The 23,980-nt window shown below is 34.9% G+C and overlaps 1 protein-coding gene across 1 annotated transcript in view; it reads right to left on the bottom strand.

Moving 5' to 3' along the window:
- The window catches only part of POF1B (POF1B actin binding protein), a 108,719-nt gene extending 93,855 nt beyond the window's left edge, over positions 1-14,864 (bottom strand). The window contains exon 1 of the mRNA XM_049644025.1: positions 14,551-14,864. Within this exon, the coding sequence (XP_049499982.1) occupies positions 14,551-14,832 (282 nt within the window). The 5' untranslated portion in view covers positions 14,833-14,864. The remainder of the gene's footprint in view (positions 1-14,550) is intronic.
- Between the last annotated feature and the right edge of the window lie 9,116 nt (positions 14,865-23,980).

Genomic DNA, 23,980 nt, shown 5'->3' with positions numbered 1-23,980 from the left:
TATCCAAATCCTTTACCCAGAAATAATAATTGTTTCATGTACCATTACATAAATATATATGTACAAATAATAATCTTTATTGCTTTTATTATTCTGTAATGTAAATCAAAGATATTTTGTATTATATATTAGGTATATGTCTTAGTTCATTATTTTAAATTAATATATAGTATTCCATAATGTTTAATAACTTATCTACTTCCCTACTGAACAATGTTTAAATTGTTTCCAGTTTTCACTATGCTGCAATGAGCATCCTTATGCATGCGAGTGTTTCTATAAAATTACACAAAGAAGTGGGATTGACCAGGCACAGAGTTTGTGCATTACTCATTTTAACAGATATTGCCAAGTGATTTCCCAAATGGCTATGCCAATTACACATCTGCCAGCAGTGTGCAAAAGTATACATGTTTGCAGGATGTTTTTCTGCAAATTTTTAGCCTTTTTAGGCTGGGACTAGTAATACTAGATCATGTTGAGAAGACAATTTGTCCACACTACCTGCCACCTGATAAGTATTCTGTAAATGGTAGTTCTTTCCCCCTTCCTTTAACCAATTCAAATCTGATGACATCAGCAAATTAAATAGAATGAAACTTATTAGCCAAGTAGGCTAACTTTTAAGATAAAAGAGTGTACTGAAAAGTATTTAAATTTTTTTAATGTTTATTTATTTTTGAGAGAGACAGAGCATGAGTGGGAGAGGGGCAGAGAGGGAGACACAGAATCTGAAGCAAACCTCAGGCTCTGAGTTGGCACAGAGCCTGACATGGAACTCCAACTCACAAAGTGTGAGATCATGACCTAAGCCAAAGTCAGACGCTTAACTGACTGAGCCAGCAAGGCCCCCAAGAGTCTACTGAGAAGTTTTATAAACTTGCAAAAATTAACCAGAACAAGGATAAGCACACACACACACACACACACATCACACCTTTAGGACACTTATTTATAGTGGTATAGACAGGGTTACTTTATTCAGACGCCAAGACAGTAGTTATTTAAAAGAAAATTGGTGCATTTATACAAAGACTAGTTTGGTCTTAAAATGAAGTAATTAATCTTCTTATATTTGAAAATCCAGTAAATTAATTCTATAACTTATAATTTACTTAATTAGTTTAAGCCTTCATTATTATAATTAGTCTAGGCAAATGTAGCTTTTCCCATTAAACCCTCATGGAAACAGAGGACAAGTGGAGTAGTTCCAAAAAGTGAAATATTAAGGTGATAGCTTAATAAGGGTAAAAAAGATTAAGACATGTAGTATTGACCAGCATGAACTTAAATCATAGCAGTATTAGGCTGATCAAAGGTTCAGAAAAACAACTGAATAGAAGGTTTATTAATTCCAGAAACACCTGCTAAAGAAAACATTTTCCCTGGAAGTCTACAAAATTAAGTAAAATAGTGTGAGTAAATGTCCCAAATGAACATTATCTTAATGATGGAAGTTACTTTCAGTGGCATCTATCTCTAAGCAGGATTGCAGCAAGTCACCCCACAAATAGTCATTGCCTACTCCATAGGAAGTGATCAAAAATGTAAATAAGTGAATGAAGATGTCTTAGTTTCAAAGGCATCCCAGGAAAAGGACTAACTTTCCCACTTGATAACCTATATGAATGTTTAATTTTCAGTGTGACTTATATGTATATAGCTTACTTAAATCCTTCATGTTGAAAACATTAAATTCAATGAATAAGTACATCTTTTGTGCTTCAGCCCCCTGTGCAACTGTCTTACATACCTTGTAATAAAATAATCAAAGGCTGGGGAAGAGGTAGTGATAAGTATAATAATCTAGTGGAAAGAGTCCTAGATTTGGGAATCAAGAATCCTGGGTTCTACTTATAGTTACACTATCAGCCAGCTGTGTGCCATCAAACAACTGATATCAAACTGATATCAAACAGGTCTCCCTGAGCTTCAGTTTCCTCATATGAGAAATGGAATTTGGGTGTGGGTGAGTGTGAATTAGAAGATAGGAGATGATTTCCAGCTTATTTTTCCATAGATACAAAGCAATTTCAAATCCTTTAAACTTGTCTGTCTTGCTTTCCTTTGATGATGATGATGATAATGAGGACAACTAACACTAAGAGCTTTCTACGCCAAATAGATTACATAGATTATTTCATTTGACACTTAAAGCAATCCCATGAGGGAGGTACTATTATCATCTCATTTTACATGTAAAAGTTACACAAAGATAGGTTAAGTAATTGGCTGAAAATCATAAAGCTAATACTAGAGTGTTAGAATTCCAACTCAAATAGCATGACTCCAGAACTCATGCTTTTAGTCACCATACTTTGCTGCATCTATAGGTTGCCTCATTATATTTTGTTTTTCAAGTTGTTGAACAAATTCTGTTAGATTTGACTAGTTCTTACAATAACAGGCTAGATATTTGCCTTTTTTTAAATTACTATCAAAAGTAACTTTTGAGTGCCTGAAAATAAGAGATCACCCAAAAGTGACTGTGTGAAAGAATACCCTGATTAAATAACTTAAACTTCTAAAAACTTTAATGGAGTATTTTTTTACAGACTGCATGATATATTTACAGAGTGTATGCAAAGACCTTCAAACTCAATAAAACATTAAAATTTTCTTTACTACTCATATTTTCTAAGTCCTTCAATTTTTGTAAGAGGGCCCTACTTTTTATGTTTAAATATTTAGCACAGTATTGAGTTGTTTATTCTTGTGGCTCACATTTGCCATATACGTAACTATTGCCTTGTTGGGTACTATCTTTAGGTAGAGTTCTGGTAAAAAAAAAATAATTTTGTTTATAATCAGGTGGGCTTAGGCTTAGCATAAAATCCAAGCTGTTTTTCCCACACTTCCTAAAGTAATGATTTTCAACTTGTAAAGTTGTACCAGCCCTCTTCCTCCTTTTCCTTCTCTTTTTCCTCCATTTATAAAGCACATATGACATCACCAATTTTAAGATCAGAGTGGATTAAATCCATCTGCTTTTTTGGATAATTTCACTACATCACCTGAGATAATTGTCCATACCTTAGTATACCCTAAATCAGAGCTGGGAAACTCAAGTTGCCCTAGGGAGGATTCACAAAACTGCATCTTATTTCTGTTTGTTAAAATAGTTATGTTTTTTCAGAATTAACAAATCATATGAAATGCAAATGGACCCAATTTCTCAGTTACTCACCTCAGTGAGAGAGCTTTCCAGTAGCTCGGTGAAGTGCAGAAAGAAGGGAAAGCAGAAGCTGGAGAGGTGTTATTCTCCTTCAGGTAGAAGGAAAACTTTAAAAACCTAGGACATACTCTGAATTCCAGGATTATTTCAGGGCAAGACCTTGAAATTTAGAACAGATACAGTTTTTTTTCCTTTGATATATTTTTTATACTTTCCACTCTGATAATGGAACATTAGAATGGGGAAATCTATCAAATGATTTGCTGAATCTCAAAAATTTAAACCTGTTTAAACTGAAAATACTTTAGTATCTAACTAAGGTTAATTAAGGGTGATAGCTGACATAGGGAAACTATCAAGAGCTGGTTTCTAAACCTAGGACATTCATTAACTAGCTGTTATGACTTGGACATGTTATTATTCTGAGCTATTTGAGCCTCAATTTCTTTATTTGTACAATAGACAATAATACACAATGCATATTTTTACTTGCACACTGTACAGTGGATGTAATATTTTCCTACTTAGTTTTTGGAATTCCAGTGGGTAAAGAATGCATGTAAAAGAATTTCAAAAAAATACCATCTGTTAATATGGGGCATAATTTTTACTGGATTGGTAACATGTATAACTAAGTAAGTTTTTCAATACTTGTTATTCGATGGTGGTGAAAGAGATATAAAGCATAGACAGAATATACTCTCTACCCTTACCAAGCTTATAATTATTTAGGTGGTAAAAACTATTAGTGTAAATAGAGATACAGTATCATAAGAGCTATGAGGAACTTACTATGAGAATTTTTGAGAGCTAAGAGAAGATTTCAGCATGGGACAATTTAAGATTTCATCACAAGGTTACACTTGAGGAAAGTCTTGAAAAATTGTTGTAATTTCAACTTATCTAGATTGGTGAGGATGGGGAATGGGACATTTCAGGTATAAGAGCAACATGAGCAAAGGCATAGTTATGGAACATTAGGGGCTATATTTAGAGAACAACAGTTTACATTTTGGCTGAAACAGAACACTAGAAGGGGAGTTCCAGGAAGTAAGGTCCCTAGAAGCCAGATAATGAAGGGCTCTGAAAGTCAGACTAAGAAATTTATAGACACTGAGTGTTGCTGAAGGTTTTATTGAAGCAAGAGAATGATATAGGGTATTTGCAGGGAATTGAAGCAACTTTTCTAGATAACATATTCTTAGATATAATTATATTTGTGAATTATTTTAAAATAATGTTATGCAGGAAACTATGCATCCCAGCTGAAGTTTGTTTTAGAAAAGAAATGGGTAAATACTATTTTTGAGGGTAAAAATCTTTCCTTGGAAATTTTAAAATGCATTTTGGTGTATGGGTGAATACTCAGCAGTAGTAGTAGTTTTTATGAGGGAATCTTGGGGCATATAACTGATGTGCTAAAACAATTACAGGTTACTGAGCAAGATTCAATAAATAAAATCACTTCACCTAGACAGAATTTCAGTAACAAGGGAGGTAAAAAAAATATCTTTATAAGCAGACTAATTAGCAGCCTCAAACTGTAATTTGCTTAAAGGGAATATCACAAAAAGATCCCTGGGAAATAATATGATGACAGATCAGAGCCACTAACCCTTTAACAGAATTTGCCATAAGTAATGATAAATATTTGCTCATAGGGGAAAAATATAAATCAAATATAAATGCTTAATGTGACCAAAGAACTAAAATAGAAAATGAATTGGCTTATTAAATAGCTTCCTAATATATACGTTATGTGTTGTTCACTTTTTTAAAGAAGCAATTTGTGTCCTACTTTCCATTTTCAGTTCAAAGAGAAGGCATAGAAAGGTGAAGCCCACAAACAATCATAACTATATATCTTTATTAAAGCCATTGCTTACAGCCACATTCAGGCATTTTTGCAAGCCACGATCATAATGTGGGGGGAGAGAAAACACAGAAAAGCTGGGAGAGAAGGGAGAGGGGAGAGGGGGGGGAAAAGATGAGAGAAAGAGTGTAAGAGAGAATTTCCAGTTCCATCCCATTCCCCAAAATATTTGTTTTGATTTGTCTTTGAGTTTTGATTTCTAAAAAGTCTCAACCCTCAACAAGTGTAGAGTCTATGGTGGAGGGGAAGAAGGACCACATCAATAATATACTACTCAGTATTATAAGTGTGTTATAGTTAAATAATATAAAGTGATAGTAGGTAGAACACATCTGGGATGGAGGTGGGTGGAGTACTACACTGAGGAGAGGGTAAGAAGATTCAGAATTGGAGATGTCAAGAGGATAACTTTCCAGATGTATTTTGAGGGATAGGTAGAATTCCGGAGGCGATGTGAGGGAAGGGTGGCTATTGCCAGAGTGGGGAATGAAATGAACAAAGGCAGGGATAGGAGGGAGGCAAAATGCTCAGTCTGCTCAAGAAACAGAAAGCAGTACAGTGTGTCCAGAACACAAGGTGGGAGGAAGTAGGTAGTGGGAGATAAGACTGGAAAATTAGGATAAGACTGTTCTAAGGATCTAGAAGATCCTTTGACATCATCATGATGAAGAGTTTGAACTTAATTTTGGAACTCGATTATCAAATTTTTTGAAAAGATTCTGTATTACAAATGAAATATCATTTTATTGCTGAGATTATAAATTCCATGCTAAGGTAAAAGCTCACTTTATTTCTTAATACTATTTCTATCAATGTTCTCCTAAAGCATTTATGAACTTTTAAATAACTAAAAATTTAATGAACTTATTATTATCCAGTGCTGGAGCCTTGTATATTTTAATACAAAACAGTCAATACAATCTATAAGAAAAATATTTTAAAAAAGAATTCTGAACAGCAGCAAAAAAGTCAGCCTTCTTTGTAAATAACTAAGTTTAAAGTATTTAAATGCTCATTATATTATTATTTATGCCCCGGCTTGTGTCAAAAGATTTTAAATGGTTCATAATGGAAGCACATATAAGGAAATGATCATGAAGTATAAGTAAGAATCAGATATCAGATGTTACTGTGTGAGATAAATAAGAGTCAAATGTGTAGACCAGGAATATGGTGATTACAAGTATAGACCTGGAACTAGACTGTTAGATTTAAATCTTAGTTCTACCACATACTACCTATATGAACTTCAGTAAGTCATATAACATTTCACTGTTTCAGTTGCCACATCTGTAAAAATGGGAATGGCATTTGAACCTTACTAAAGTTTAAAATTGATTCAGTAAGTTAAGGAAGATAGGTAGTTCCAGAGAAGCTATGAAACCCAGATCATGTGCCCAAAACAAAGAAAGATGCATTTGGGGGTGCCTGGTTGGCTCAGTCAGTTAAGTGGTTAAGCATCCATCTCTAGGTTTCTGCTCAGGAGGTCATCTCACTGTTAGGGAATTCATGCCCCAACTTGGGCTTCCTGCTGACAGGGCAGGGCGGAGCCTGGTTGGGATTTTCCCTCTCTTCCTCCCTCCCTCCCCCTACAGCATGCACTTTGTCTCTCAAAATAAACCTTAAAAACAAGGAAAGACAAAGAAACAAAGATGCATTTTGATTGAGGGATGTAATTTTTCATCTTTTTCATCTTCTTAACCATTTACTCTGTCAAAAAGTGAGGTTCCAGGAAAATCATGTAGCTAGAAGTATACATACATGCATATATACATAAAAATCTTTCATTCATTTCTTTTAAAAAGGTTTCATTCATTCATTCATTCATTTTAAAAAGGTTTATGAATTTAATTCTCTTTTTCCTGTAAACTTATACTTTGAGCATTTGTGGCTTCATTTTTATTTCATTTTAATCTACCCATTATAGCTGATCATGTAAATTGACAACACTTTGATCACACATTTGTACCACCATAAATTTTCTTGAATGTGATGATCTTAAAGGTATTTCTATATTTAAATGAGTAGCCTGAATATATAGTCCTGTAGAACACTCTGCAATGGTGGAAATGTTTTATATTTGTGTTATCCAATATAGCAGCCACTAGCTACATATGACTGTAGAACAGTTAAAATGTGGCTAGTGTGACTGAGAAATGGAGTATTTAATTTTATTTGATTTTAATTAATTTAGATATAAATGAAAATAGTCACACGTTACCCTATTAGAAGTGCAGCTTTAGAAGAAACATTAGGTAAGAATCAGACAGCAAACAAGCTTTAATGTTCAGTGTCACTACATTTCAGAAGAATAAAACAAAAACACAAACTAAAAACACTCCATCTAAAATATCAAAGACACTAAGAACATGGGAACTTCCAAATTACTCTTTCTAAAGGATACTTATGCCAGTAAACATTTTAAATACATCCCTGCTTTTCTAGTATTTTGATCATATACCATGAGTTTTAGAAAATTGTTTTAATGTTTTTCCTCATTAGTCTCTCTTAGCTAGTAGAGCCCTAATAAGCCTTTCAAGCATATGTGTTTACCCAATCTTTCCAGTGTTAAAAAAGCTCTTATTTTATAGCCTATTCATTATCATTTATTTTATTTTGTCTGTGGCGCTAAGGGGTTTTTTCGCTATATTTTTATAGATCAATGATAAAATCGGAAAGAATTATTGAGTGCTCTATGCCAGGTAGTGTGCTGGACACCGTGACATGATATCTTATTCAATATTCACTAAAACCCTGAGGAAAGGTATTATTGTCCACACTTTACCCATAAGGACACTGAGGTCCTGAGAGATCAGTAATTTATTCTAGGTTCTAGGACTTAATATTTACTGTGTGTTAGGCACTATGCTGTGCGTTTTCCATCATATGTTATCGAATTTGACCCTAACAACTATCCTATGAGTTAAGTATTATTGTCCCATTTTACAGATTAAGCAACTGATCCCCATAGATAGCATGTCCCTGAACCAGGAATTAAACCTAAGACATTTAAAACATAAGTCTACATTCTTAGCCACTACACTAGACTGTTTCATAGTTTTGTTCTGCTAAAGTCTACCTTATCACTGCCCATTTATTATTTGCCTCTCTATAAGCCATTCCAAATAGATTCATATTTATGGGCATTTTCTCCACACAGTGTTTTTTTGTGACTCATATTTTCACTCTGAAAAACATGAACCTCTTTAGCCAACACCTATTGGCTTTCATTTTGATAATCTTATCAAAGAGTTCAAGACTTTGGTGCCGTAGATACAGGAGAGATGGCAAGACTTCTGGGAATGACAATGAGGTAAGAGATTACATTCATAGTATAGGACTTTGTTTTTTAAATATTTGGAAGCTTGTTGAAATGAATGGAACTCTCATGCTATCTAATTTGAACTTTAAAACTTTTAAAAACTAATAAATAATATAATGTTCCAAGAAGGAGTCTTAAAATGACTGTGAGAATCCCTGAACATAATAATAGTGACTTAGGAACAGTTTAGGACTAACAGTTTCAAAAGAGGCAATGTCTTTAAAAACCACCTGACATTTATGCTGGCAGAATTTGCCAAGGCAAACTGCCATTTGAATAAATTTCTTGAATAGTAAAAAAGATGCTTTTGTTAAAACCTTTCAACGTTAGTAACATGGTTAAATGCCTGCCTTAGGTTATTGTTGAATGTTCTGAACTTTGTACAGGAAGAAACATATAAATTCTAATGATATTTTTTTTAGATGAAGCAAATACTTCCTTGATTTAGAATAAAATCTGTAATTCTGTTCTCATGTAAAGAAAGCAATAGAATGTATTAGAATGTACTAGTAATAGGACTTCTTCCCCTCATCCCTTTCTTCCAAAGGAAATTCCTCATTTAAGAGAGTTTCTTTTCTTTTCCTGAAGGAACCTAGGAGAAAAAATAAAGTGTACAGTCTCTTTGTACATGCTTCTTGTCTTTAAAAACTAGAAGTATATATATGCTCCATTGGAAATCAAAAAAAGATGCTATTGCCATAGCTGTTATTGTAAAAAAAAAAAGTTAGCTCAAAAATACTTGTTTACAAAAAGTTTTTACTTTTATTTATTTTTTTAAAGTATGCTCCAAATTTAGGAGGCATTCTGTTTGTTTGGGTTTTTTTTTAATTTTTAACGTTTATTATTGAGAGACAGAGAGACACAGAGCGTGAGCATGGGAGGGGTAGAGAGGGGGAGACACAGAATCCGAAGTAGGCTCCAGGCTCTGAGCTGTCAAGGGGAGCCTAATGTGTGGCTCAAACCCATGAACTGTGAGATTATGACCTGAGCCAAAGTAGGTTGCTTAACCAATTGAGCCACCCAGGCGCCCCCCAAAATTTTTACTTTTAAATGGGGTTTAACAAACAAAAAGCAGAATCAGACCTATAAATAGAAAGAACTGATGGTTGCCAAAAGGAAGGGGTGTGAGGGTATGGGCAAAACAGGTGAAGGGGAGTGGGAGATACAGGCTTCCAGTATGGAATGAATAAATCACAGGAATAAACAGCACAGGGGCACTTGGGTGGCTAAGACAGTTAAGTGTCCAAGTGTCCAACTCTTGATTTAGGCTCAGGTCATGATCTAATAGTTCTTGGATTCAAGCCCCCCTGGAGCCTGCTTGGGATTTCTCTCTCCCTCTCTCTCTGCCCCTCCCCCCACTCACATTTTTTGATAATAATAATAAATAATAATAATAATAATAAACAGCATAGGAACTATAGTTAATGATATTCTAATTATACTGTAGAGGAACAGATGGCAGCTATACTTGTGGAGAGCATAGCAAAATGTATGGAGAATTTGAATCACTATGCAGTACACCTGAAACTAATGTAACATTGTGTCTCAGTTATAGTAAAAAAAAATTAATAAAAATAAATGGGATTTAAGAGCATGGCAACTCTCCCAGTTATTTTACCATGAATTGCCGAACAAAGAAATTTGGATCATAGCAGTTAAAGCACCAGTTCACCTCCTTTCCCCTTGCCATGCCCCCTCCCCCACCTTTCCAAATACACACACAAGGAAAGCTTGTGAGTGTCATGACCTGAAAACAGGCCCAGCAATTTATCAAACCTCCCTTAAATAAGAGACAACTGCCATGGGAATTTTTACCCAGCAATTAGTTGCACAATTTCTATAGCTTTATTTAATTGTAAGCAAAACAAGGCTGACCAAAGCTAAAAACATGGGCCTCTTTTCCTATGACCTCATTCCATTTTAAGGCAACCTACTTCCCTGAACAATCATTCATGTTATTGACCACACCCTTGAACAACAATGTATCAAAGCAACACACCCTCCCCACAGAGGAGGAAATTTTTCTGATAGTGTATAAAAATCCTGGCACAGTAAGGGAGCTATCCACAATCTTCGTAACCAAAGAAAAGGGGAAAATATCACCTAAACAAAGATAAGCCCAAGCTGACTAATTATTGATAGCAGAAGTTATCAATAACACTCATAAACATAGATTCTCCCTGGGAAGCTCTCTAGAGTTAAATTTGGTTTCAAGTTTTAAATTCAGAAGAATGGTAACCCATGCAGCACACATATTAAGAGGTCCCTTCTTTCACCAAAACTTATTTTATTCAATAAAATATTGATGGCCAAAGCACAAAATTATATTTAAAAATGAAATATAGACATATGGAACACTTACAGACCACTTCCTATACATCTATCCTCAACATGGATTTTCTCTAGGAGAAGCAAATGGTATTTATCCAAATAATTACTATGTTTTCTATATAATAGGCATTTAATAAATATTCAACTCAATTAATGACTGGTATTAAAAAATATTTTATTTTGGGGACACCTGGGTGGCTCAGTCAGTTAGGCATCTCACTTTGGCTCAGGTCACGATCTCATGGTTCAAGAGTTCAAGCCCTGTATTGGGCTCTGTGCTGACAGCTCAGAGCCTTGAGCCTGCTTCGGATTCTGTGCCTCCCTCTCTCTCTGCCTTTCCCCTGCACATACTCTGTCTCTGTCTCTGTCTCTATGTCTCTCTCTCAAAAATAAATAAAACATTTAAAAAATGTAAAAACACTTTTTTTATTTTGATTCAATTCTCTCTCATGCAACAGAGCTCCTTTGAATACATGGAAAATATCTTAAACTTCATGAAAAGCTAATTAGTAGATGGGAAACATATATGTTCAGTAATTTTACATTAATGGTATTCATTAAGACAGTATTTCATTTTGCGTTAATGATGGTAAGCTAATATTTAAGCTTTTTAAAAGGTTGAGTTGTAAAATTTTTTATTTTGTTTTGTGTAGTTTCTAGAACTCCATTTATTTACAAGATTGCGTTCAGTTTTAAAATGCATCTGTGCCTTTGATTACCCCTGTGTTTGATTTTACCTGTCCATATATATAAATCTGGTCATTTTAATTCTAGCATTAATTTATGTAATTTCATCAGCAACTGCTTTCTACATTCAATTTTCTAGGCTCTATCAATCAGATAAAACAATAATTGAGAGAATAATGAAATATATCTATTAATTATAGACGAGAAACAGGGCAACATTATATCTGGAGAAATTTTAAATATTTATATTTATAAACCCCATCTTAGTGCACAAGAAAGCAATAGAGGAAATCAATATACTAAAAAGAAACAGAAAATACTAAAGTACTGCAAAAAGCATTTGGTTAAATCTAAAATGTCTACTACATAAGCTAAAATTAAGATTCAGGAAACAAAGAAGAGTGACATTAATTTCAGTTTCTCAAAGGGAACATATTTTACTATTGACAAGTACATTTTATTTATTTATTTATTTATTTATTTTTAAAATGTGTATTTATTTATTTTGAGAGAGAATGAGCAGGGTAGGGACAGAGAGAGAGTTAGAAAATCCCAAGCAGGCTCTGAGCTGTCAGTGCAGAGCCCAATGGAAGACTCGATCCCGGGAACCATGAGATCATGATCTGAGCCCAAATCAAGAGTCTGACGCTTGCCACCCAAGCGCCCTTATTTATTTTATTTATTTTACAGTAAGCTCCATGCTCATCATGGAGTTTGAGCTCACAACCTTGAGATCAAGAGTCACCTGGTCTACTGATTGAGACAGTCATGTGCCCCAATTATATATTTTTAAATCTTATGAATTATCTGAATGTCATCCAAAACACCAAAATGCTGAAGGCAATTAAAGTAAAAGTTTAACTGAATTTATGGTAAGCAACAATTGATTATAATACACAGGCCCAGCTGCCAGGATGACAAACTCTAGCCTCAGAATAGTTGCTACATATCAACTCAAAATGGCTCTAAATTATGGCACATTAAAGAGAGACTTTATTAAAACATGAAACAAACAAAAAAAGATTTTGAGTAATATGTGCTGTTTGATTTTTCTTGACATGGTACATAATAAAGCTTCTGCCACATCTTACCCATCACATTACCAGGAAGGTAATTTCATGTAAAATCTAGGTTCTACTTTACACAATGGCATCCTGTTAAGAAATAGGGAGAAAGAAAAAAAGAATAGAAGAGTTTCTTCATCACATTGTTTGTGACAGCTACCTAAATAATTCTTGCCAAATTATCTTTTAGTGGATTTGTGAATGCCCTTTGATATCTAACTAGGTTTGAAATTTTATAGTCAAATTTTCTTCTTGTTTCACTGAGGGAATGAAACTTCTTAGTTTTGTCCTTTACTAAATATATAGAATTTCACCTACCTCATCCTCACACAACCTTTTTTTTTTCTTTTCAATTAAAAAAAAACATCAGACTTCACAACATTCTCCATTCCAATCTCTTATCCAAATTTTTGTGGCAATACTTGATTTCCCTAAGGTTCTTTATAAATTTGTCTATGGGAAACTATGCTTCAGGATGGCAATAGTCTTATAAGGATTGCTTTAGCAATTGACAGGTAGAAAGAAGAAAAGTCTTGTAAAAAAGCTTGACCAGCTTGGTCCTGGGATTTTTAAAAAGGACAGTTGAACTAAGGAGATACAATAAAGTGATCCTAAAATTTGTTCTGTAGTCAATATTTACAATTTGATAAATTTCCACTCTTAAATTTTTATCTATATTTCCTTTACTAGCAAGTTGACAAGAAAAAGGATTAATGTTTTTAAATAACTATGACAGGGTGATTTTAGCATTTCTATGATAATAGTAACCTGTTTTTGCATTGTTTTGGGGCTACTAAGGAACATAGATGATACCCACTCTGTTGTTCATTAACATCCTAATACTAAATATTAGAATGTACATTTGCATTATTATTATCAGTTATGCAAAGTAGTATTTTGTTATCTTTATATTTTCTTCCTTTGACTTCAATACAGGTGGAAGTTTTTTTCAACTAGAAAATTACCTACAGTAAATTCTGGATTTTTTCTTCATTATTTCCCCCCAAATTAAGCTAGGCACAAAATGTCAGTAAAATTATGGTCTTTGTAGTTGTTGGGTTATCTAGGTCTTTAAAAATTCTTTAAAAAAGTTTTATTATATACTTTAGAAATTTTGCTTTATATCTTACTTTACATTGTGGTTTTTGGGAAAATAACCCATATTATTCCAGATTTATACAATAATCCAACATCAGATAGTATCATCCCAATGGTTGCTTTTTGAACTTTTTACAGTATAAATTTTATCTTGAAAACATAATTTTAGTTTAGACAGATGTTTCCAGAAAGCTTAAATTCATACAAATTTAATGTAAACGGATTCAAAGAATGAAAACAAACAGAGCTGTTAATTTTACAGTCTTGCAATGTTCTTTTACATTCATTGGCAAGATTATTAGCACAGACACTAATGCTAAATAGCCCCTTTAAAAGCAAATTTATTTTATTTTAAAGGGTGCCTTAAAGTTCTGCCTTTTTAAACTTTTATATAACAATTACTTACATCTTGTCTTCCTCAGTCCTATATCCACTCTTTCAATCCTCTGTCTGCCAATATTCATAGATTATTCACTTTGGCTATACAAGAACCAGTGTGTTGTTTTCAGAAGATGAAACACATACAGCAATTTGAAACGATATTTGTGCCTATCACTTATCCTGGAGCAGCACACTGTTTGCTGAACACAAATAATTGCTCATCACTCCATATAAGCCATTGCCCCTGTACTACCATATTTGATATAAAAAAAATCTACTTATTTCTGAAATCAAGTGAATCAGTGGGAACTTACTCTATAAAAATCATTGTATTCAAGTTGAGGATTGTTTTGCGGTAAAGGCAAATGAATACTTCGGGTCAGATATCCCAATCAAATCCAACAAAAAATGAGTCATCGTATGCTCTAGTTAGATTATAAAACTCACTGAAGCTGTTAAAACAACCACAAGCACTAGGAAATGAAAGAACAGCAAGAGATGGAATTTAGATGACTGTACATTGCATATATAGCTGCAGAACAGAGGCAGAGAAGCTGAAAGAAAAGAAATGAGGTTGAAGACATCCCCTATGAATCTGGCTTAACTATCATTGTGGTACCTGAGAATGGTTGCTCCAAACCAAATTTTGGTAGGAGGAGGCAGTTTTGAGAGGGGAGAGCACTTCCTGTGAGTTGATGGAGTCCAAGGCCTGAACCACCTTGTTCATGGGCCCACTGTAGGTTCTCACTCTTTCATACACTACATTTTTTTCTGGAAGGTGCTGGGTTTGGCTTGACTGATGGTGGCAGTGGTAATGCTGGGTTTGGCACTGCGGCACCTCTGGGGGCTGCTGAATCCCACAGCTGCTGCTGCTGTTCTCATTCCAACAGCTTGAGCTCATGATGTTCTCAGTGGTCAGCGAAGTACTACTCAGACACTCTCCCTACAGAAAAAACAGAGAGAGAGAGAGAGAGAGAGCGTGCTCATGAATAAGGGTAGGAAGGAAGGCAAGCATGCACATGTTGAAGCCATTTATCAACCCCCTCTGCTTATAATGGTGCCCAGGAGAGGTTAGAGTTACCTGAGCAGCAGCAGGAGCAGGTCTGGCAGCTTCAGAGGAGGCAGCAGGTATTTGAGTGCAAATGAAAAGTTGAGTCACCCTGTGAGATTGCTCCAGGAAATGGTACTGACACGCCCCTCAGGGGTGGATTCACCTGGCAGGTTTACCTGCCAGGAGAGGCCCTGCTTTGCCACGAAGATTCAAGGCTGCATTTGAGTAGGTAAGAGAGTTTGAAAAGAACAGAAATGTGGGATTTTTAGGGCTGAAGCCAGAGCTTCCAAGTCCACAGGCTTGGAAATTCATTTAACTGTAAATAGGCAAAGACATGCTCATGCCTAAATTTACTGAGAAAAAAAAGTCACAAACATCACATGAAAGTGACTTACTCATGGTTCTTAAGCTTAGCAAAAAAAATTACAAGCATGGGTGTTATCATTCCAGAGTCCCAGACCAAAATATAAGGTATTTGCCTAAGGACACCCTAATTTTTACAGATAAATTTGCATTCTTTGCAAACCCCAGCTGGTAATTACAGTTAAGGGAGATTTCTTTTGGGTCTACTTCTAGCAACTCTAATTTATGGGCCTGTGCATCTTGACAGGCCTAGTATGACTTTCTAATGTACATTGAACTAGATTTGTCTAAATGATTGAATTATTGTCTATAAATGGGAGATTGGTCAAGAAAGCTGTTACCATTCCACAAATACTTTGCATTTCAGCATTTGTTTTTATTGTTTTGCATTTTTACAAAAGAATGTACCCTGATTTTATATGTGCCCTAGGAAACACTGACTTTGATTTCTTTTTTTAATATCTAGCTGTTAAGGGAGCTGCAAGTCCTGGGAGGTGCCTTACTTTATGTAATGAGATTTAAACATGCTCAGCACTTATTACTACTTTAAATTAGAGATCATAATGCATGCCTACTTCCCTACCAAATTTTGCCTTTCAGGATACTTTAGCATCCCTGAACTCTAGAATACTCACCAAGTGTGTCTTCAGAAAACGGGTGTCTTCCTAGTGTGTATATCCACCATAGAATCTAGCATATCATCACCATGCTAGAGAAGAGGAGAATATTATTAACCTGGCTAGCCAGGCTTTTATTTGCTAAGTGAACAAAAAATAATGATTTACTGGTCACTTACTATGACCAGGTACTGTGTGAGGAATTTTACATAGATTATCTGTCATCCTCACAACTTTATGAGGGTGTATAGGTGAGGAACTGAGACACAGACATAGAGAGGCACAGAAATTTCCCAAAGTTAAACAACTAGTAAATGGTGGGTCTGGGATTTTAATATAAGGCAACTCATTTTAGAGGCTAAACTCTTATTTACTGTATTATTCTGCTAGATAAATTTTAAAATTGTGTTCTGCATCTGGTCATCTAACAAATCTTCTAGGTGGAAAATCAAAAAACAGTTTTTAACTGATGCTTTGTAAGTGACTTTAAAAGGAATCTTTGGATTTTTTGTGGGAGACAGGTGTGCAAAATGCTGAAAACCAACCTTTAACTCTTTAAAATAATTTATTGTATATTTACATTGTGTGCTGTGTACTTCAAATCTAATCCTTGTTCATTTTAACGCTATTCCTCAAGAATCAATGAAAATTTATTTATGTATTTATTTTTAAATTTTTAATGTTTATTTATATTTGAGAGAGAGAGAGAGAGAGAGAGTGCCAGGAAAGGGCAGAGAGAGACAGAGACAGAATCTGAAGAAAGCTTCAGGCTCTGAGCTGTCGGCACAGAGCCTGACACAGGGTTTGAACTTACAAAACATGAGATCACTACCTGAGCAGAAGTTGGACGCTTTACCGCTGGAGCTACCCGAGCACCCCAAGAATCAATGAAATTTTACTTAGAAACATGTGATCTGACAAACAGCTTGGCAAAATGTCAGATTGGTAACTTGAGAATATCATTAGCAGTATCATTTTGGATAAGCTTTGTGTGTGAACAGGGAATGGGTAAGTGAGGTCATCCAGTCAGCTCTGATTGTTTAACTCTGGATTTAAAATACAAACACATATACATAGTATATTTTCAGCCAAGAGGTGGCCTAGTAAATAAAGAGAAGGAAATAAATAATAAAAATTCTTTCATCCATAAAATGGTGACCATACCTGCCCTCTTTTTGAGGCAGCCACCTTTATGCATTTGGGCAAAAATTAATGTGTTGGTTCCCTGAGCCTCATCCATTATTCTTCCCCATGGGCATGAAGGAGAGAAAGAGCTTAAAGCTCAAAGATAGTATATAAGAAATTGGATTAGGCATTATCTGGCAAACAAATCACATCTGACTATGAAATAGATATTGACTACTTTGGTTCACCTCAGAGAGGTTTATCAGTATTCTAACCAAAGTTTCTGCTCCTTTTCTGAGAATTTATTTGTGTCTTCAATGATATGAATATCCAATTGTCTTATTTCAACTTTATGCAGATGATATTAATACTCACCTATTTTTATTAATAAATTCATATAAATATATTTGACTGTTTAATAATGGTATTTGTCTTGTTTTCTAGTTGAAAATCCAAGGGATTGACACTGAATTCTGCAAGCTTCATGATTCTGCTACCCTTCTAATATTGGTGGATAGAATAGTAAGAGTTGATTCCTTATTCTCAGCTATAGACTTGTCCATAGAATCTTTAATTATATTTCTGGCAGTTATTTTGTTCTACTCAGTAATATAGACATTTTATGTTTAGTACTGAAAAAGACTCATTTATATGATAGATTTGATTTCCTTTACAACTGATATCACTTTAGAAACTAATTTAGTTCTAACAGATTAAAAAAATCTTTATTGTTCCTGCTTATAAAAATAATTCATTCTTTAAAAATTCAAATAATTAAATAGGTGAATAAAGTAGAAAATGAAACTTCCCATATTGATAGTGAGAGTAAGGGATGGGTTAAGAATCAGGAATGTTTGCCGTATACATTATTGGTAGTTAAAAAATAAGTGATTTACATTTTGACTGAGATGTTTTGAAGATCATCTGAAAAAGTCTTGATTTTAGCTACCTCATAAAATTGTTTTTACAATCAAATGAGAAAGTGTCTGCCAATTATAATGCATCATCCATGGATAAGTTTTTAAATATATTACTCAAAGATAATGTGTGTGATTTTTGTAAAATATTAGGGTTTGAAAAGCAAATATGAATGTCATAGGAAGCTATAGGCCTGATTTTTGAAAAGCTTAGCTACCTAAAACCATTGAAGTAAAATACATCAGTAATTAATTTACCAAAATGGATGTATAAAACTATCTTAGAATATGAAACAATATAAGTAATTATAAATTTAACACCAAATGAATTTCATCAGCATCAGCAGTCGAGTTTATATAATCCTGTACTCCACCTCTTGTTTTATGGGAATGAAGCTCAGGTCTATCTCAAGCCTTGGCCCACTGTTGAACCTCATGGTGTAATGGCAAAAGATAGAGAGTTAAAGTGAAATTACTCAAGCCTTTTTACTTCTGCCTTCTTTGTGATCAAGTAGAAGTGCGTTCATATGGAAAGGGTCAATAAGCATTGGTCAGAGAGAGCTGAAGCCCAAGGTAGTGAGATGATTGTATGAAAGCACCTATGTTTTACTAAATGGGTCTAGGTCACTTGATCTAGCAGAACTCCATTCCAGCCTTTTGACAGAACTTAAAGTTGAGCTTGCTTAACTGCTGTTGGGAAACTTTAGACTAGGAAATGTTTCAGGATATCAGATATGAAAAAAACATTGTCTTGATTTAAAAATATGAATGGTGAAGTTTACAAACTAAACAGTTTAGTCTGACAACAATTCAGCCAATGTGTGTCTGATGATACACATACTTAAATTAGAGATAAGTGATCTCTGAAAGACCTTTGGTTATCCCCCATCCTGGTTTCTGAATCTTAGTCCGTAAGTGTTAACTGTGGCATAAATTTGCTCAGAACTAATTTCGATGTTCCAAGAGCCACACTAGAGAAAAACAGACCTCAATTCTATACAGAGTAAATAACTCCTCAGTATGATTTTAATGCAGTTGAAAAGGGAGAAAGCTTCTATTATTCTTGCAATCCCCCAGGGATATCTGAACTTTGCTATAAAAAAGATTACTTTAAAACAGCTTTTTTCAAAGTGTGTCTTAAATTACACCAGTCTATAGAGTGTTATACCTAGGAAAGAGAAGTGTTTTGTATCCAAATGAGTTTAAGAAATAGCTGGTTAACTATACTTTGAGAAATAGCTTTACTGACAACATTATAGCTTTTCATAAGCTAATATACACTATGATCTTCTAAATGGGTGATGTGATGTGTACAGGTTTTCAAGTTTTGCTGGTGATGGAATATATTTTCCGTGGAATAGCTTCAGTGAATTGTATTCTTCAGATTTTTTTCTTCTTTATGCTTTCTTCCTCCATACACTTTAAACTAACTCACAAAGCAAGTGGGAATTCATACCTAATTTATAATTCTATCAATATCATTAAAACATTCCAAAGACCATTTGATCAGGCCACATCACTGTACCAGTGATACTTGAAGTGAGGTCCCTGAACCAGAAGCATCAGCGTCACCTGGAAGCATTTTAGAAATGCAAATTATTGGGCCCCACCCCACATCTACTGAGTCAGAAACTAGAGGGGTGGTGCCCAACAGTCTGTTTCACAAGCTTTCTTGGTGATTCTGATGCACACTACAATTTTGTAAATCCTGAATTATACCAGTGTGTTTAGGGCAGGCTTGGATAAAAGAGGAAGATGGCAGTGCCAGAGAGATGAAACTTGTAGTGTATTGGCTAAGAACTAGTAAGTAACTCAGGTGATTAAAAGTCCTTAAGAAAGTAGAGCTACAATCCTTGGTAAGAGTTAAACTTTTCTATATATAGAAAGAAGTTAGAATGGGAATAAACTATGGTGTAGTACATTAGTTAGAGCTATCTAAGGTATATGATATTAAACAAAATATTTTTATTTTAATAAAAAGGGAATATTGGAGTATACCAAAGGACTATATAGTGTAGTGTTGATGAGTGTAGCTTTGCAATCAGACAGACATAGATTTAAATTTTAGCTCTACTGTATATTAGCTCTATGGCTTGGCAAGGCATGCCAAGACTTTTTTCCCCCACAAATGGGGAGGATGAATCCCCATAATATTTGCCTTTGAAAGCAAGAGGGGATGATTCTTAAGTTCTTACAACCAGCAGGATTTGAAGCCTAGATCTTAAAAATCTGCAGACTTCTGATCTGGGAAAGCATGGAGGACAAAAGAAAGCAGAGTCCTTTCCCTTAAAAAGATAGCACAACAAACAGCCCCTGCAGATATAGACTAGAACCAGGAGTTTGAAGGGCAAATGGGAAGGGCAGTGATTTGTTCATCTCAGACCATAGGCTAGTGAGACAGGGACCAGGGGGTGACCCCTCCAGGACCAAAGGAGCCGGCAGGTTCCACTTCCCTTCCCCACCCCACAAGATAAACAATGGCTACCTGCAGGAACAACACCAACACTCACTACCTGACTTGCTTGCACCAAGCCCTGCATTCCCTGCACTTCAGGGGATCCACTCTTCCCAGTCACACTGGCCTCAGTCCTGTCACAGTGGGCCTTTCCCCCAGAAAACTGGCCCAAAATCTGTCAACACCACATCTTCTGAACTATTTTTTTTTTTGTGGGAACTCAGTCAGGCAGCAGCAGGGGCAGGTCCCATTTCACAAGCAGACCACTGCACACCTTCTTAAAATGAACTCCACCCCTGCTGGGGGCCAAACATTGTCCACAATAGGCGAAGAGAGCATTTGCAGACAACTAGACTGAATGAAAAAGAGGCCAAGACAACAGCAGAGCACATGCAACACACATAGGAGACACTCCCTGAAACTCAAGGCCCTGGGGAACAAGGGATACTTCACTGAAGGACACTATAGGATCTTTTCTTCATAAGGCTATTATTGTTAACAACAAGAGAATTACCTCACTTTCCTAACACACAGAAACATATACAGAAAGTAAGACAAAATGAGACAGAGAAATATCTGCCAAATAAAAGAGCAAGACGAAACCACAACAAGAGACCAAAGCAAAATGGATATAAGTAACATGCTTGATAGAGAATTTAAAATAATGACCATAAATATACTCACTGGATTGCAGAAAAGAGTGGAGGGCATAAGTGAGACCCTGAACAAGAGATAAAAAAGAACCAATCAGAGATGAAGAACATAATCAATGAAATAGAAAATACACTTGAGGGACACCTGGTGGCTCAGTCGGTTGAGCGTCTGACTTTGGCTCAGGTCATGATCTCACAGTTCTTGGATTCAAGGCCCGCATCAGGCTCTGTGCTGCCTGCTTGCTTAGAGCCTGGGGCCTGCTTCAGATTCTGTGTCTCCTCTCTCTGCCCCTCCCCCGCTCACGCTTTGTCTCACTCTGTTTCTCAAAAATAAATAAATGTTAAAAAAAGTAAAAAAAAAATACACTTGATGGGTGCCTGGGTGGCTCAGTAAATTAAGCATCTGACTTCAACTCGGGTCATGATCTCATGGTATATGGGTTCAAGCCCCACATCAGGTTCTCTGTTGTCAGCACAGGGACCTCATCAGATCCTCTGTCCTCTTCTCTCTCTGCCCTTCCCCCACTCATTCTCTCTCAAAATAAATAAATAAAAACTTAAAAAATACACTTTATAGAATAGATAGCAGGCTAGATAAAGCAGAGGAATGAATTAATGACCTGAAAGACAGACAAATGGAAAGTAACCAAGCTGAGAAAAGGAGAGGAAAGAAAATTATGAAAATTGAGAATAGCCTTAGGTAAACAGTGATGCCATCAAATGTAATTAACATTTGCATTATAAGGATCTCAGGAGAAGAAGAGAGAAGAAAAGGGGCAGAAGATTTGTTTGAAGAAATAATAGCTTAGAACTTCCCTAATCTGGGGAATGAAATTGATATCCAGATCCAGGAGACACAAATTTCACCCCTCAAATTCAACCCAATGAGGTCCACGCCAAGACACAAAGTAATTCGAATGGCAAGAAGTAGTGATAAAGAAAAATAAATTAAAGTAGCAAGAGAAAAGAAGACAGTTATATACAAGGGAAACACCATAAATCTAACAGTGGGTTTTTTAGCAAGAATTTTGCAGGCTGGAAGGGTAAGTCATGATATTTTCAAAGTGCTAAAAGGGAAAAATCTGAAGCCAAGAATACTCTATCCAGCAAAGCTATCATGACAGAACAGGAGAGATAAAGTGTTTCTCAGACAGAAAACAACTAAAGGAGCTTGTAAGCACTAAACTAGTCATAGAAGAAATATGAAAGAGAATTCTTTGAGTGGAAAGGAAAGACCAAAAGTGAGAATATTAAAAGTAAAAAAAAAAAAAACACAAATGCAGTAAACATAAATAATTCTTTAAAAATCAGTCAAAGGATTTCTAAAATAAAAAGATGAAAAATATGACACTATACACCTAAAACTTGGGGCGGGGTGAGAGGAGTAAAGATTGGGCTTAAACCTGACTGATAATCAACTTAATAAAAGACTGCTATATGAAGAAGATGCTATATAAAAACCTAACAGTAACCACAAATCAAAAACTTGTAATAGATATGCAGAAAATAAAGAGAATGGAATCCAAGTATATTGCTAAAGAAAGCCAACAATCCATGAAAGAGACAAGAGTTGAAAGTACCTGAAAAAATCTCTAGAAACAATCATGAAACAAGTAACAAAATGGCAATAAATACATATCTATCAATAATAATGTTAACTATAAATGAACTAAAGACTCCAATTGAAACACAGGGTGCCAGATCGGATAAGGAAACAAGATCCATCTATATGCTGCTTACAGGAGACTCATTTCAGACTTAAAGACACTTGCAGATTGAAAGTGAAGAAATGGAGAAATATTTAGCATGCAAATGGATGTCAAAATAAAGCTGGAGTAGCAATACTTACATCAGACAAACTAAACTTTAAAACAAACACTTTAACCTGAGACAAAGAAGGATACTATATAATAATAAAGCACATAATCCAAAAAAAGGCTATAACAATTGTAAATATTTATGCATCCCAAATGGAAGCAACCAAATACATAAACAGAAAGAACTAATGAAGAGTAATACAATCATAGTAGGGGACTTTAACATCTCATTTACAATGATTGACAGATCATCCAAACAGAAAATCAAGAAGGAAACAGTGGTTTTGAATGATACACTGAACCAGCTGGACTTGACAGACATATTCAAACCTTTTCATCTTACAACAGAAGAATACACATTCTTTTCAAGTGCACATGGAACATTATCCAGAATATTAGGTCACAAAACAGGTCTCAACAGATTTTTAAAAAGTGAAGTAATAAAATGAAACTCTTCTGACTACAATGTTATGAAACATAAATCAATCAGAAGAAAAAATCTGGAAAGAGGACAAATACATGGAGGTTACATAACATGTTACTAAACGATGAATGGTTCAACAAAGAAATCAAAGAATAAATCAAAAAGTACATGGAAACAAAACAGTCCAAAATCATTGGGATGTAACAAATGTGATTCAGGAGAAAAATTTATAACAATACAGGCCTACATCAAGAAGTAAGAAAAATGTCAAATAAACAATCTAAGCTTACATCTAAAAGAGCTCAAAAAAGAACAACAAACAAAATCCAAAACCAACCAAAAGAAATAAATAATAAAGGTTAAAGCAGAAATAAATGATATAGAAACTAAAAACAAACAAGCAAAACAAAACACAATAGAACAGGAAATGGGTTAGTTAAGATGGCGCAGTAGTAGGGGGACCCTATGCTTGCCTTGTCCCTCAAACACAGCTAGATAAATATCAAATCATTCTGAACATTCAAAAAATTCATTTAAGAACCCAGAGAACAAACTGCACATTTATAGGGAGAAAAAACAACCATATTGTGAAAGGTAGGAGTTATGAAGAGTTGATTTGGGGTAGAA

Source organism: Panthera uncia, chromosome X (assembly GCF_023721935.1).
Source record: "Panthera uncia isolate 11264 chromosome X, Puncia_PCG_1.0, whole genome shotgun sequence".
Lineage (NCBI taxonomy): Eukaryota > Metazoa > Chordata > Mammalia > Carnivora > Felidae > Panthera > Panthera uncia.
This window is presented reverse-complemented; position numbering and strand designations above follow the sequence as displayed.